This window comes from Helobdella robusta (assembly GCF_000326865.2).
Source record: "Helobdella robusta unplaced genomic scaffold HELROscaffold_46, whole genome shotgun sequence".
Classification (NCBI taxonomy): domain Eukaryota; kingdom Metazoa; phylum Annelida; class Clitellata; order Rhynchobdellida; family Glossiphoniidae; genus Helobdella; species Helobdella robusta.
In genome coordinates, this window is record NW_008705138.1 from 139,451 (window position 1) to 154,633 (window position 15,183).

At 33.9% G+C, this 15,183-nt stretch overlaps 4 protein-coding genes across 4 annotated transcripts; all 4 read right to left on the reverse strand.

The window, feature by feature from the left end:
* Positions 1–849: 849 nt before the first annotated feature.
* HELRODRAFT_178098 (hypothetical protein) lies at positions 850–3,992 on the reverse strand (the record flags this gene model as incomplete). The annotated part of the gene is made up of 5 exons (XM_009026243.1): positions 850–1,136; positions 1,227–1,313; positions 3,429–3,430; positions 3,689–3,766; positions 3,904–3,992. The coding sequence occupies 5 exons, from the start codon at positions 3,990–3,992 to the stop codon at positions 850–852; spliced, it is 543 nt and encodes a 180-aa protein (XP_009024491.1).
* A 745-nt stretch (positions 3,993–4,737) lies between these two features.
* Positions 4,738–5,121, reverse strand: HELRODRAFT_178099 (hypothetical protein; the record flags this gene model as incomplete). The annotated part of the gene is made up of 1 exon (XM_009026244.1): positions 4,738–5,121. One exon carries the CDS (start codon positions 5,119–5,121, stop codon positions 4,738–4,740), a length of 384 nt encoding a protein of 127 aa, XP_009024492.1.
* A 1,657-nt stretch (positions 5,122–6,778) lies between these two features.
* Positions 6,779–8,902, reverse strand: HELRODRAFT_178100 (hypothetical protein; the record flags this gene model as incomplete). Its single annotated transcript, XM_009026245.1, has 3 exons — positions 6,779–6,893; positions 7,117–7,344; positions 8,172–8,902. The coding sequence occupies 3 exons, from the start codon at positions 8,900–8,902 to the stop codon at positions 6,779–6,781; spliced, it is 1,074 nt and encodes a 357-aa protein (XP_009024493.1).
* Positions 8,903–11,971: 3,069 nt separating this feature from the next.
* HELRODRAFT_178101 (hypothetical protein) lies at positions 11,972–12,968 on the reverse strand (the record flags this gene model as incomplete). Its single annotated transcript, XM_009026246.1, has 3 exons — positions 11,972–12,131; positions 12,227–12,259; positions 12,373–12,968. The coding sequence occupies 3 exons, from the start codon at positions 12,966–12,968 to the stop codon at positions 11,972–11,974; spliced, it is 789 nt and encodes a 262-aa protein (XP_009024494.1).
* Between the last annotated feature and the right edge of the window lie 2,215 nt (positions 12,969–15,183).

Sequence of the window (15,183 nt, forward strand, 5' to 3'; positions counted from 1 at the left end):
AGATTTGGCCTTGATACATTTATATATATATATATATATATACATATGGTGACCAGACATTTATATACATATATATATACATGTATATATACATGTATACGCTGAGAAAACCTGGGCTTCATCTTCAATCATTTAAAAAAGATTTAAAAACATTTTTATTTTCGTTGAAGTTGCATTGAATTTGATTTTGCACCTATAAAATTAAGTTTTATTTTTTGAGAGTGCCAGTGAGAACATTGAATGGGCGCTATATATATATTGTCTTTATTAATAATAATGATAATACATATGGTGACGAGACACCTCATCATACCAGTCATTTCACCATTGCAACATATCATCATTATAGCAATTCACCGTTGAACATTTCATCATTATAGCAATTCATCTTTATAGTATTTTATCACCCTTAAATTTCACCACTAATGTGATCTTATGATCACAAGGTCTTATGTGATCTTAACAAAAACACTAGGGTTCTAAGGATCTTAAGATCACAAAGAAACTGACCTTGCAAAGAAATTTCTTATTTGGATATACCCTCGGTGCAAAGTAGCGGTGCCTTCATTCTTAGCTATCGTATATTTTTCGGCCATTGTGTATCCGTCAGGCCGGTAGTTGCCATTTTCAAGCAGCCCAACTGGCTCCTTTATTACCGGAATGGCGGCTTTTTAAAAAACTCTGACTAAAAAATCATTCATTGGAGAGTGTCGGGCTTGCCTTCTTGATCCTAATCTGCAAGTCATTTCATGGAAACCCAGCGGTTTCACTTTTGCACCACACTTGCAATTATCCTCCGTGACCACAGACAACCCCAATCTCGATCCCAAACTAACAAGAACGCCAGCATCATCCATTCTGGTACCACAGGCGTTGCTCGGGACCGCTCTCAACCATCCATTCAATCAAAACTGCCGTGATCCTGGCTTCATCACATATCAAGTTAGTGAGCAAAGATATTCGATCAATCAAGCGATTCACTGATGATACGTGCCATTCTTTTTGCAGCACGATGTTTATGTCAACGTCTCTTCCAAAAGCAGCCCCCCACCCCACGTATACCTTCGTTCTGACGTCATCAACATACGCTTTGTCGGTTGGCAACAGCATATCTTGTATGGAAACAGTGGCAGCGGCTGAAGCCAAAAAGGCAGAAGGTGCCAGCTCAGCTACGGATCCTAAATCTAGACCGCCTGCGGACAGGAGCAAAATTGTTTGCAGCCAACCTTTGTCATCCAAGGAAATGTTTAATATGTTTTCGAAACCCTTTTGTAGCGTTCTATCAAATTTTTCCGAAATTGAGACCTCCGGGCCTGGAGACGTTTTCAAAAAAGACGTTTAACGCTGCTTGTAACAAAGGCGTCAATGCATTTGGAATAATTGCTACCCGTTCTAAAACATATTTGAATTTGTTTAACTTAGTCGATCAAAAGTTGTTTTGAGTTTCACCCTGATGTATGTATTTACATATGTCTCTATGTATGTATGTATGTATGTATGTATGTATGTATGTATGTATGTATGTATGTATGTATGTATGTATGTATGTATGTATGTATGTATGTATGTATGAATGTATGTATGTATGTATGTATGTATGTATGTATGTATGTATGTATGTATGTATGTATGTATGTATGTATGTATGTATTATTATTATTATTATTATCAAACACTTATAAAGCGCCTATTAAAATAAATATCTCTCACAAGCACTATCGAAAAAAGAAAAATAATAAACGAACAGTGAAATAACGTACATCCTATCAATAGACGATATGATACAATCAATTACAATCGTTCATCGCAAAAAGATAAGTTTTCAAATTCATCTTGAAATCAACAATGTTCATCTTTGACATTCTCATCGACATTGGCAGACTATTCCAGACGATTGGTCCCGACACTGCAATGTCTCTAGACGATGTCTGCAGCTGCGTAGTTGGTACAATCAACAAATTGACGTCATCTGATCGCATGCGTCTGCCAGTCGAAGACAGCGGCTTCTTTATGAATCTATCAGCCAGGTATTCTGGGAGTTGTCCGTTTATGGCCTCGTACATAATGACGCATATTTTGTAAAAAATTCGTTTCTTCACTGTTAGCCAATGGAGGCTATTCAGAATTGGCGTCACATGATCGTATTTTCTGCCTCTAACAATCACCTTTGCAGCTCTGTTCTAAATAGACTGGAGGTCAGCGATAGACCTTTCTGGCAACCCATAAAACAGACTGTTGCAATAATCCAATCTCGAGTGGACAAACGCATGAACCAATGATTGTGTTACAGTTTGATCCAGATATTTTTTTATTCGGTATATTTGTTGAAGTTGTGCTGAACATGATTTAGATTGCGATTTTATGTGGTCACAGTTTTAATTTAGTGTCAAAAATACATCCCAAATTGGTAGCCTTCTTGCAAAATTTTATCTCATTATCTTCAATCATTATTGAATAAATTTTTATTTTTGATAGCTGCTGCCAGGTGCCAGCTGGTAAAAACTGTGATTTATTTTGATTAAGTTTTAGACAATTTTTTGACATCCATGTGTCAACTTCAGCCAAACATTTTATTAGTCTTTCAACTGCACTTTCGAACTGATCTGGTTCACTGCTGACTATTATTTGAATGTCGTCGGCATATGCATGATAAGAAAAACCAAAAGTATCAATTACATTAAATACATCAGCTGTATACAGTATGAACAAAATAGGTCTAAGTATTGAACCTTGTGGCACTCCGGATGACTTTGTTTTTACACTAGACAGATTCCCTTTGAAAAATACCTGTTGAGTCCTTCCAGTCAAATAGGAGTCGAACCACTTGATAACAGTTCCAGCAAAGCCAAAGTCGTGAATTAATCTGTTCAATAGAATTTGATGATCGACACAGTCAAACGCTGCACTCATGTCCAAAAATGCGAGTAGAGCAATATTCTGTTTGTCGATGGAGGCAAATAATTTGGACAAGACATATAACAATGTATATATGTATGTATGAACCCATAGTTGATTAGAACTATAAGGAAGTAATAATCATATCCGGGTTCAGCTTTAATCTATGTTAAAACCAAAACATGATGAGTGACACTGAACCGTCAAACATCAAGTAACAAATGGATTAACACTTTGATTTGTCGTTAATTGCACATGTCGGCATTCAGTTGGATATTTTATGTATGTATGTATGTATGTATATGTATGTATATGTATGTATGTATGTATGTATGTTTGTATATATGTATGTATGTATGTATCTATGATGTTTGTATGTATGCATTTTGGTGTTTGTGTGTGTGTTTGTGTGAGTGTGTGTGTGTGTTGTGTGTGTAATAGTTTATAAAGTAGGTGATTGTTACGCTGCATACAATTAGATAGATAAATACTGACACGTATCTTAAAATTTCATTAACAAATTGTTAAAATACTTCTGTGAGATTCGTTATGTTAACTTTTTTTGTTAATTTTTTAGAAGCAATTAATATATCTATTTCATACATACAAAGTATACACGTACACTCAATTTTAATCATAAAGCGGTTTATAAGCTTGTTAATAATACCATTTAATTGAGTCAACTGATTAAAGAGCGAATGAACGTCTATCTCACATTCTTAAGTTTTTAAATAAATAACTGCACACACACATACTCATGTGATCAATGAATGAACACACGCAAGCAACAAACATGATTTTATTTTTATGACGAGGTGTGACTAAATAATAGAGGCTGTGAGCTGAACCAATGTCACATTGTCTCATGTTGCTGTGGTTCAAAGTTTTTGTTTTTAATATCGTGATGTGTGTGTGTGTGGTGTGTGTGTGTGTATGTGTGTGTGTGGCATAGACCGTAGAGACTTAGTTAATTTAATTTAATTTATTATCTTTACTTGATGTTTCAACCGTTTGATCTTGTCAGTTTTACAAGTTTGTTTCTCACAGTTGTTAACTATGTAGGTTTGCAAAACATTTAACTCTTTCGTAACAAGCATTTTTGTAACATCGTGACATCATAATTTTTCGTTTTTTATTCATGTTAAGTTTCCGTCAAGCTGAAATTTTATTTTTTTACGTCATTTTATGAGTTTCAAAGCTCTCATTTAATTGTTTTAAACTTTTTTATTTTTCTCTTACAATTTTTATTTTTCAAGTTTAATTTAAATTTTATTAGGTTTTCGCGCCAATATATACTCTGTTGTCGTTATCATAATAATTATTCACTTTATAAATTATCTTTGGGAATTTGGACTTTGCCCTTTGTGTGCACACTTGTTTTTTGACATTGTTACATTTACATTGCAAGTTGCAGTTGAGCTATTTTAAAAGCACCCTCTTATCTGCCTATATCTAGGGTCTATTCTCTCAAAAAAGATTGTACAACTGCATAAATAGCAATAAACATCTGAGAATCAAGTAATAATTTATTACTTTTCTTACTCAATTCTTATTTTCTGTCAATTTCTATCTTTTCTAAAATTTTTCCAAAAAAAAATTTTAAAATTACGAATTATTTTTTATTGCAAAGTCAACTTAGTTATATGAAAGTAAATGTTGGGGACCTCATTTTTTTCTTACAATTTTTATTTTCCATGTTCAATTTAGGCAAAACTTTTTAATTTGCTCTTTTTATTTGTAAATTGTAAGAATAAAAAAAATCCTTGGTGATAAAAAACTTGATGTTAACTGGCATACTTTAACACAACATACTTCATATAAAAAAAAAACGTAAAACCAAAGTTAATCTTTAGAATTCTTTCTTCCTTTTCCTCCCTTTTCTCCTTTCCCGCCACCCCCGGCCGTCAATCTTTGACTTAGAGACTCTCTTTTGTTGGCATCCTTCCCACCCTTTTTCTTATCCTCTTTGTCATCTTTGTCTTTTCCACTTTTATCTTTACTGCTCTTATCTTTACCCGCTCGTTCGTCGTCGACACCTTCGCTGGAGCACTGCTGTTTCATGTTGCCCATGTTGTTCAGCATCCTACAGCAGCCGCCACTACAGCAGCAAGTCATTGGAGGAGGGCCGTAGTTGTTCTTCGGCATGAGGACGTAGCCGGTGTTCTGGCAGTTGCAGCAACCACACCCGCCACACGACGGACAGCACACCCACTCTCCGCAAGACATCTTGGCCTTGTTCTTTTGCTAGCTTTTATTTGATATCTGACTCGTGTGATTGATGTTCGTGTTCTGAAGTTCTTGCTTGGTTGATCCTTTATAGAAGTCTAAATATTTTTGTAGATTAGTAGAATTTGTCGCTAATGTTTAATTGGTTGAATTTTTTCGTTTGGTTAAATTTTGGTCATTGATCTATAGATTGGGCTTGAACTCACACTTATTCACTGTCCTCCGTTAATCATTCTCAACTTTCAAGCTGGCTGCTTGTTATTTCACTTTCTCAAAACAGATCAGATTGATGCTTTTTATCGGACTCCGTTCATACATCTAGAAACAATTTTATGATGAAAAATAAACAACTCAAAATGAACAACTTAAAATTAATAATTTCATTTTAGAATGCAAAAACAATAAAAAACAATTAAAAAATTAATTAAATAAATAAATTTATAAATTATTTAGTTAGTTAGTTAATTAGTCAATTATCGACAGATCAATTTAACGACAATTTTTACGAACCTCCTTCGAATATTCACACTCCATCACCTAATTCAGACGTATCGAGACCATAACTCACCAGATAGTAGCGAACATAGCGGTTTCATTTCAAATATCACGTCGTATTTCCTCCCCACATTTTTACAAACATACTTTGAAAATATGCTCGGATGACGTTTGTGTGAGAATAAAATTACCAAAGAAACTAAATGTTTGTTTATGCATGTAAGCAGATTTAAATATCGCTGTGGATTAATTATAGATTAATTTTGTATGATAAAATTACACAACTTTTTCAAATTATCTGTATTTAAGTAAACGTATACTAAGTTATATATATTGTATCGTATCGTATTGTATCATATTGTATCATATCGTATCGTATTGTATCGCAGAACTTGTTCAGCGCCTCTCATTCATGAATTGACTTCAGACTCACTCTCGTCACTTCTTTCGCTGCTGCAGTTTGAATAAATGATTCTTAAACGTCTGTTGAAGTCACTTACACATACGGTGTTGAACTTTTTGAGACCAGCTGGCAACGCCTTCCATGTTTGGGCAGCTGGGATAGAACATATTCTTTACCTAAAATGTAAAAATTTGAATTTTGGAACCATAAGGTCATCGTAATTAGATTATCGCAGCCTAGGTCATGCATTGTGTTATACATGTACACACACACACACACACACACACACACACACACACATGTATAGAAATATAGAAAAAGTAAGTGAATGAGAGAGGAAAAAAGAAAGCTAAATAAATTACTGCATAACAAACTTCAATATAGAGTCGTTATATGGCCTCAAAAACTGATCGAGTGATAGAAGTTGCTTCACAGCATGAAAGTAAAATAATTTGAAAATAATAAGAAGATAAGTTATTTATCTTAAAAGCACGCAAATTCTAAAGATTGATTTAAATAAACTTGGCAGTGGCGAGTGCAATTTTAAGAATAGTTGGTCAGGGAATTTAAAAATAAAATATCGCTGACGTTGTTGACGTTGCAGATGGTGTTGAATTTTGAGCTTCATAGATTTATGGCCAATGAAGATTTTATATTTGGATATTGTTTTTATTTGATGCTTTAGTTATTTCTGTTGTATATTGGTGTAGGATTTCTGAAATAGGGCATTGACTTTTAATTGAAGCTCATTATTCATTATTATAAAATTTTGGGAAGATTTGATGATCTGGTTGGATGCATTGTCTCAAGTTCGCAACCAACGCTGTTATGGTTATCGATTAAAAATGAACTTTTGGCTACAGTCTTACTAGGTCTGATTGAATTTAATGGTTAACTTTAATAAAATAATCAACTAATAAATGATTTGTCAATATATTTAACAAATTTACGAGCATTAATTAACATGAAATAGAATGTTGAATGAATATTCGTAACATTGAGTAAAAAGAAACATATCGACAAGGCAGAAAATAAATAAAAATCGACAAACGGTAGAAAATTTTTAGTTTTTCCGATGAAATTTGTTTCCTTTTTACTTTTTCCCTTTCTTGCCGCCTTTTCCACTTTTCCCGCTCTTCTTCCCACCACCTTTCCCGTCCTTTTTGCCTTTCCCGCTCTTTTCGCCTTTTTCACCTTTTTCGCCTTTTTCACCTTTTTCGTCTTTCCCGCCTTTTTCGTCTTTCCCGCCTTTTTCGTTTTTCCCGCCTTTTTCGTCTTTCCCGCCTTTTTCGCCTTCATCGCCGCTGTCTTTATTTTTGGCCTCTCTGCAGTTAAGAATGTGAATGGATGAAAAATTAATTTAAATTTGAAAGGTTCTTTTTACAATAACTTAAATTACAATATTTTGTTAAACAGTTGAAACACATTCCTTAAAATGTTTGCTATCTAATTAAAAACTAAGTTGTATTTCTGTGGATGAAGTGCATTTGTGAAATGTTAAAAGTGAGTTAACGGTTTGGGGGGTACACTATTAGGAATGAGAATTTCATAACTTTGTGGAAGGTTTGCTACTAGATGTCACCTTCAAAGGTCAAAGTTTAAATAAAACGTGTAGGCGTGTGTCATGTAGATAAACCCGTTGCAGCATACACTTTTGTGTCTGATAGTTTGGAAATAATTTGCATTTAAACCAGGTCAGTGTAGCACAGTTCATTGGAGCATTCGTGGAAAGTTTTTATAGACGATTGTTCAATCCTTTTCAGTTAAGTTTGTCTAGTTCATTTGGGAGTTTAGCAGTGAAAAAAAATTTCTTACTCTTTTTCGCCCTTGTCAGCTTTACTCCTATTTTTTCTATCTCTGAAAATATTTCATGCTCTGTTACAATTTACATCTTCATTCCATTATATTTTTGATAAATTCTGTCAATTAATGATAGCTTTAAAAATCGACCGTAGAAAATAAAAACTCCAAAAACAATTATCATTGGAACAACGTATAAACTTTTTTTCATCTTCATCTGTCTCTCTGTTGGCGGGTGAAATTTATCATTATAAAGATATCATCAAATAAAGATACAGTTTTAAAATAATTTTGGTTAGTAAGAAAAAATGATCCAACACGACAAATTAATTAGTTTCAATGAATGAGACACTTGAACAAACTGAACTTGCAGAAGAACTTCGGACTGAAAGGAAGACTCTGAGGGATGTAGTCCAAATTGCAGCAGCAGCGCTTCCTCACGTAACGTTTCTTGAGAGGCAAACGTTCCTCGTTGTAGTTCAAACACGGAGATATGCAAACATCTTTTGGTGGCACGAACTGAAGAATCGTTATATAAAAACGTTTGGTGGAGCTAGGATCACAGCCTCCACAAGGACCACAAGGTTCACAACTACCACCACCACAAGGTTCACAACTACCACCACCACCACCACAAGGTTCACAACAACCACCACCACTAGGTTCACAACCACCAACACCACCACAAGGTTCACAACTACCACCACCACAAGGTTTACAGCCACCACATGAACCACAGCTAGGATCACAATCATTACACGAACCACAACCGCCACAAGGTACGCAGCAAAGACCACAAAGTTTATTACCATCGCTAGAACTAAAACCGCCAAAAGGTTCACACCCATTACTAGGTCTACAGCCACCACAGGGAATGCAGGGAACGCAACCATCACAAGGACCACAACCGCTACAGGGAACACAACCACCAAAAGCGCCGCAAGGTACAAAACCACCACAAGATCCACAGCCTCCGCAAGAACCACAGCTATCGCCTCCAAAAATTGTAAAAGGTGAACAGCAGGTTAATGATGGGAAACCATTGAGGGAGTTAGACAAATTCACTCCACAACTATTCATCATTTTTCTGGTGAGGTAGCCGTTCAATGGATACAAATTAATAATAAATGTTATTAAACTTCACGAATATATCAATCGACGACATGAGAAAATTTACGGACATAACAAATTAAGTTTTACTATCATTAAATAATAATTGAATATTATTGATCAGAATTATTCAGAGTAACCTTTTCCGCCTGGAATTTGCCAACTACATGCACGAGCAGGTTGGTTAATGTGTGGGAACGTGATGAGACAAGCTGACCAGGGGTCATGCCCTCCGTGGCAGCGTTGTCATAATTATACACTCGACAATGACTTAAACGATATTTAACAAAGTTAAACAAACTAAACTAACTTAAGCAATGGTTTATAAGATAACAAGTGAATTGAAAAGTTTTTAATATTTAATGTGTGTAATTGACAGTGACTTGAGGACTATAATCCGCGCCTTAATTGAAGTTTAGACATTTTGGCACCTTTCCACAGAAAACCCACTTATTTATTTTTATGATACTCTACTCATTTTTCCAAAAATAAAATTTTATTATAACTTCAGTTTTAATTTTAATAAACAACTGTCATTTATTATAAGCCGGCTTAATAAATAAAAAGAGTGAGGACCAGTCCACATTTTCCTAATTTTTTATTGTTTGTGCATAGCCCCTAGCTAAATAAAGTTTTGAATTATCATTTTTTACGTGAAACTGCTTTCTAAAATGGCACCACGAGCAACTGTCTGAGATTGCTCTCTCCTTTTTATGTCTCTGCTCTGTCAACGATTTGATGGCCGATAAAATTTGACAAGTTTAAATAAAGGAAATGCACACTCAGTTTACGAATGCGTTCCAAATTAAATGACCGACCAACACTAACCTGACTAGACGCGATTGAGTTTTGTTTTGGTTTTTGGTCTTCCTATTTAACTTTTTGTTTTATAGAATAGTGGGTTTGTTGTTTTTACTGTTTATTTTATTTTTATTTGTGATGATGTCACAAGGTATGTCAACAACATGAGGTTAAATTTTGTTGAGAAAATAATTTTTTTTTAATTTTTTTAAATTCAATCAGTAGTCATACAAACAACACACGTTTAGACGACATTTTCCCCGAGATCGGGGGTTGCCGTTTGGTTACCTATGATGAAACATGTTACAACTGTTAATTATTCAAATAAGGAAATATTGCATGGATTGTTATGGATTGTTTACAATATTGATGAAAGTTGTAAAACCGTCATATCCTTCATTTGTAAAATGGTTTCATTTTTACAATAGCTAAATTAAAAACTATAAACACAGAATTTTTAAATATTCTGATATTTTTTGAATACATTTTTTTATTAAGAGAATTTTTGCAAAATTTTTTACTAACTTAAGTTGCAATGTAGTTCTAAATCAAATGTTACTTTTTATTCACATGACGCTGATAACTATCCAAAAATTTAAATATATTGACAATATGAATTATGAAACATTTTCAATTTCATAATCTTTTCATCGGTTAAAACAAAAAAAAAGCAAAATCTGTCAAAACACCGAAAGAACATCTTTATCGTCGTCATTAAACTTCTTCCAGACATTCACCAAACTTCAAAATGAATGAAACGACATGTTCGTGGCCTTGATTGCTTCAGTCTTCATGTTGCCTAAATTAAAATTTTTGTATGCAAGCAAATTTATTTTCCCCAATTTTTTTTTGTTTTGTAGAACTTTCTTTACCAATTTTTCTTGCAAAGTTTACTAAATATGAAATTTCCTTACTTGCGATATTCTAATTTCAATTTTTTCTTTTCCTCTTTTGCTTCCCTGGCAAATATCAAATAAATGTTTATTTATTTACACACATACACACACACACACAACACATACACATATATATAAATATATATATATATATAAACATAACACCAGAATAATTAGCGCCCGAACACAAAAAGCATCTCAATTATCATTAGTAAAGAAGATAGTAGTAAAATCGACAAAGACACTAATTTACTGATGCAAGACCACATTAGATCACTAGCATCATCAAATGCATGGACTGAAATTTATCCGGAAATCATTAAATAAGGACATCTTACAAAGTCTAGTACATTCAAAGTTGGATTATTGCAGTTTTGTTCTGAGGCACTGCAAATAAAGTGGCTAGTCAGCTACAGTCAATAAAGACTCGGGCTGCAAACTTTGCAATGGGTGCATCAAAGTTTGAACATGTTACTTCAATTTTGCGTGAATTGCATTGGCTATTAGTTAAGAAAAGTGTTGTATTAAAAATTTACGCACACACAGACACGCTCATACACACACACACACACACACACACACACACACACACACACATATATATATATATATATATATATATGTATATGTTGTCAACCCGGATCGTAATGTTGTCAACCCGGATCGTAATGTTGCCAACACGGGTTGTAATGTTGTCAACCCGGATCGTAATGTTGCTAACTCGGATTGTAATGTTGTCAACCCGGATCGTAATGTTGTCAACCCGGATCGTAATTTTGCCAACACAAATTGTAATGTTGTCAACTCGGATTGTAATATTGTCAACACGGATTGTAATGTTGCTCAAAAGGTGGCAGAGATTGTACCATTAATATATTATAAATATATTTGTTCATACATATGTAAGCTCAGATCATATAGTTAACTACCGTGATGGATTTTCTTCTAGATTATTTTTATGTGATTTTCATTTAATTTCAATACAATGATGAATCTTAAATTTCTATCTACTAGAGTTTAGCATTGGTAACAGTGACATGGCCAGAAATATTTTGTCGGGTGGCTTGGAATTTTCAGAAAGTTTTACATTATTTATTTATTCTACACAATTGCACACACAAACACTCCGTACACAGATACGCACACACAGACACGCACGCACACACACACACACACACACACACACACACACACACATATATATATATATATATATATATATATATATATATATATATATATATACCGCTTATATTGTCTTTCCAGTTCTTCGTCTGTAATTCTGTACGATGGGGAAAATAATTTATTAAAGTCTTCAAAATACTGAAGAATTGAAAAATTAACTTTACATAGATTTTTGGTTTTCTTTTCCTTTTTTTTCTTTTTTCTTGCCATTTCTTTTTTTTCCTTTACCCTTTTCATTGCCATCACCTTTTTCCCCTTTTTTTCCTTTTTTTCCTTTTTTTCCTTTCTTGCCTTTTTCTTCTTTTGGTTCTTCCGATTTGCTGCTCACCAAACAAAACACAATTTAAATTGAAAATGTTGACACTATGTTCATTGTTCATATTCAACTAATTTATCTATTCGCTATTGTCATTACCTTGGCGGTGATCTTCGGCCACCATCTCCACCTCTGTTTTGGGAAATTTAGTTTAGTTAATATTTTTGAACTGTTACTTCATACCGAAATTTAAATTTGAATTTTTTTAATTTCATAAATCAAATTTGTGAAATTAATTATTTTACTCGGAGTTAGGTTGAAAGCCGGCGTCAGTTACTGGATCCTCAACGTTATAGTTTTCGTTGAGAGGCGAAAAATTCAGAATCTTATTTTGAATGTTTCGTTCTAATTTACAAAGTTCGTTGTCGGCAGCGTTGAATGTGGAGGAGTAGTTGCAACAATTCCTGTCAGGTTTATATGGAGGCGCTGGTATGATCAACCCATGTTTTTTAGAATTGTCGTTTGCACAGGAATATAGGAAACATTTACCAATAACAAAATTTTTGAGATTTTTTAAACTCATGTGAAAATTTTCGGAAGTGCTTTTACAGTTAGGAGAATTTCCTGAAGGAATCGATCTGGAGCACATGGGGTCACTGGGGAAATTTGAGCCACAACATTCGGTGCAGAAGGGTTGGCATGAGTAAAATAAATTAGGACAACATTTCATTCTACCGTAACCATATTGACCACATAAACCACAATTTCCATGAGTATTTGGTGGATGAAAATTGTTAGGGACACAGCTGAGGCTGGAATTATGTGGGGCACTCTTGTAACAAGATGGATAATAAGTTTTAAACGGCTGGTTTAACCATGGACCCCAAACTCCAGACTGCATTTTGTCATAACATTTGCCTAGAATTTTGAATGTTTTGTTGAAACCAAAAAAATAAGTTCAATATTGTCGATCGATGTAGTTTTTTTTATAAATTATTTTAAAGTTATTTTTGACTACAGGAGTATTTTAATTCTTGACACGAAAACTTTATCTAAATAAATATTTTTTGTTTTGTTAAACTAGAACAATCCTGTTGTTTATATGAAAAATTTTCAAACGTTTACACTCAAATTTGTTTTTGTTTTGAATGTAATGACGCACATGACTATAGAAACATTAATTTATCCACACTGCATCCTGTGCAACCTATTGAAAATGAAAAATGTGATAACACCAACATTTCTCTCCTAGTCTCTCTCTCCCTCTCTCTCTCTCTCTTTCTCTCTTTCTTTTTTTCTCTCTTTATATATATATTAATATATATATATATATATATATATATATATATATTATTTATTAATAAGAGAAAATTTAATATAGCGTTCGTTATAGCAGTTTTCACAAACGCTATCAAATTATAACTAATATTAATAACAAAATAGCAAGAATGAAAAGGAATGAACTAGAATTAAAAAATGTGTTTTTAATTGTCTTTTAAATTCAGCAATGTTCATTCCAGGCCGTTCCATACGACAAGGCCTGACACAGCAAAATCACGCAATCCAATAGCTGTCTATGAGGAACCACAAGAATGTTCGAATCGTCAGACCTCAGGCGCACACCAGATGCGATCGACGTTTTTAATTTCAGTTTATCTGATAAATATTTTGGAGCCAGACCATTTAGTAATTTAAAAACTTTGACAGAGATTTTAAAAACAATTCTTTTATTTATGGGCAACCAATGCAAATCACTCAGGATCGGTGTGGCATGATCATACCATCGACATCCAGCCACAATCCAGGCAGTACGGTTTTGTATCGATAGCAGAATTTTGATGGATCTAGCCGGGAGTCCATAAAATAAACTATTGCAATAATCGACACGTGAGTGCACCAACGCGTGCGCCAGAGTCTTCTGCATTGCGTCTTTATCAAGTGATTCTCGAATTTGTTTCATTCTAATCTGTGCGTGCCAAGCATGAAGTAGAGATCCTTTTAAAATGAGATTTCATTGTTAGGTTTGAATCAATTATAAAACCTAGGCTCAACACGGCTTTACAGAAATCTATTTTTTTATCATTCATAACCACTGAGTTTATATCCAAGTCTGCCAACTGCTGCCAGGTACCGATAGGAAGAAATTTTGTTTTATCCTGGTTAAGCTTCAATTCATTTCTCGACATACACAGATTAACCTCCGCCATACATTCAATGAATCTCGTAATCTCGTCTTGAAATAACTTCGGTTAACTTGATAACATAATTTGAATGTCGTCTGTATATGCATGGCTTTTAAAATCATAGGAATCAATTATCTTCAGCACATCAGATGTATAAAGCAGAAACAATAAAGGACCCAAAACAGATCCCTGCGGCACGCCAGAGCGAACCACACTGACGTAGGACAAACTCCCGTTGAACGAACCCTGCTGTGTTTGGCCAATCAAGTAGCTTCTGAGTCAATTTATTATTTCCCCAAATATTCCAAAACTTTGATGCAGCCTGAGCAGTAACATTTCATGATTGACACAGTCGAAAGCCGAGCTCATGTCCAAAAATGCCAACAAGGAAATGTTTTGAGCATCCATCTCAGCATAAACCCCTGAGAGAACATGTAGCATATATATATATATATATATATATATATATATATATATATATATATATATATATATATATATATATATATATATATATTAGGGATGCACCGGATTCAGGTTTTTCAAATCCGGCCGGGGCCGGACTTGGCCGGATTTAAAATTCAAAAACCGGCCGGAGCCGAGACCGAATTTTAGTTACCATTCTACATACGTTAGAAAAAATACTCACATTTACGGTTATCTACATGTTTAACATCAAAAAATAACACCAAGCAAATAGTTGATTAATTCAAATATATGAATAAGCTGTGTGATACGCCAAATTCTGTACACAAAGATCAGCTTAATTTATGCATAACCCATGTTATAGCATAAAGAAAATTGTCCAGTTCATCTCCCAATTAGTGATGTTAATATTATGTGTCATGTATGCACGTGCACAAATTTTTTTACACAAAGATCAACTTATAATGTATGCATAATCCATGTTATAGCACAAAGAAAATTGTCCAA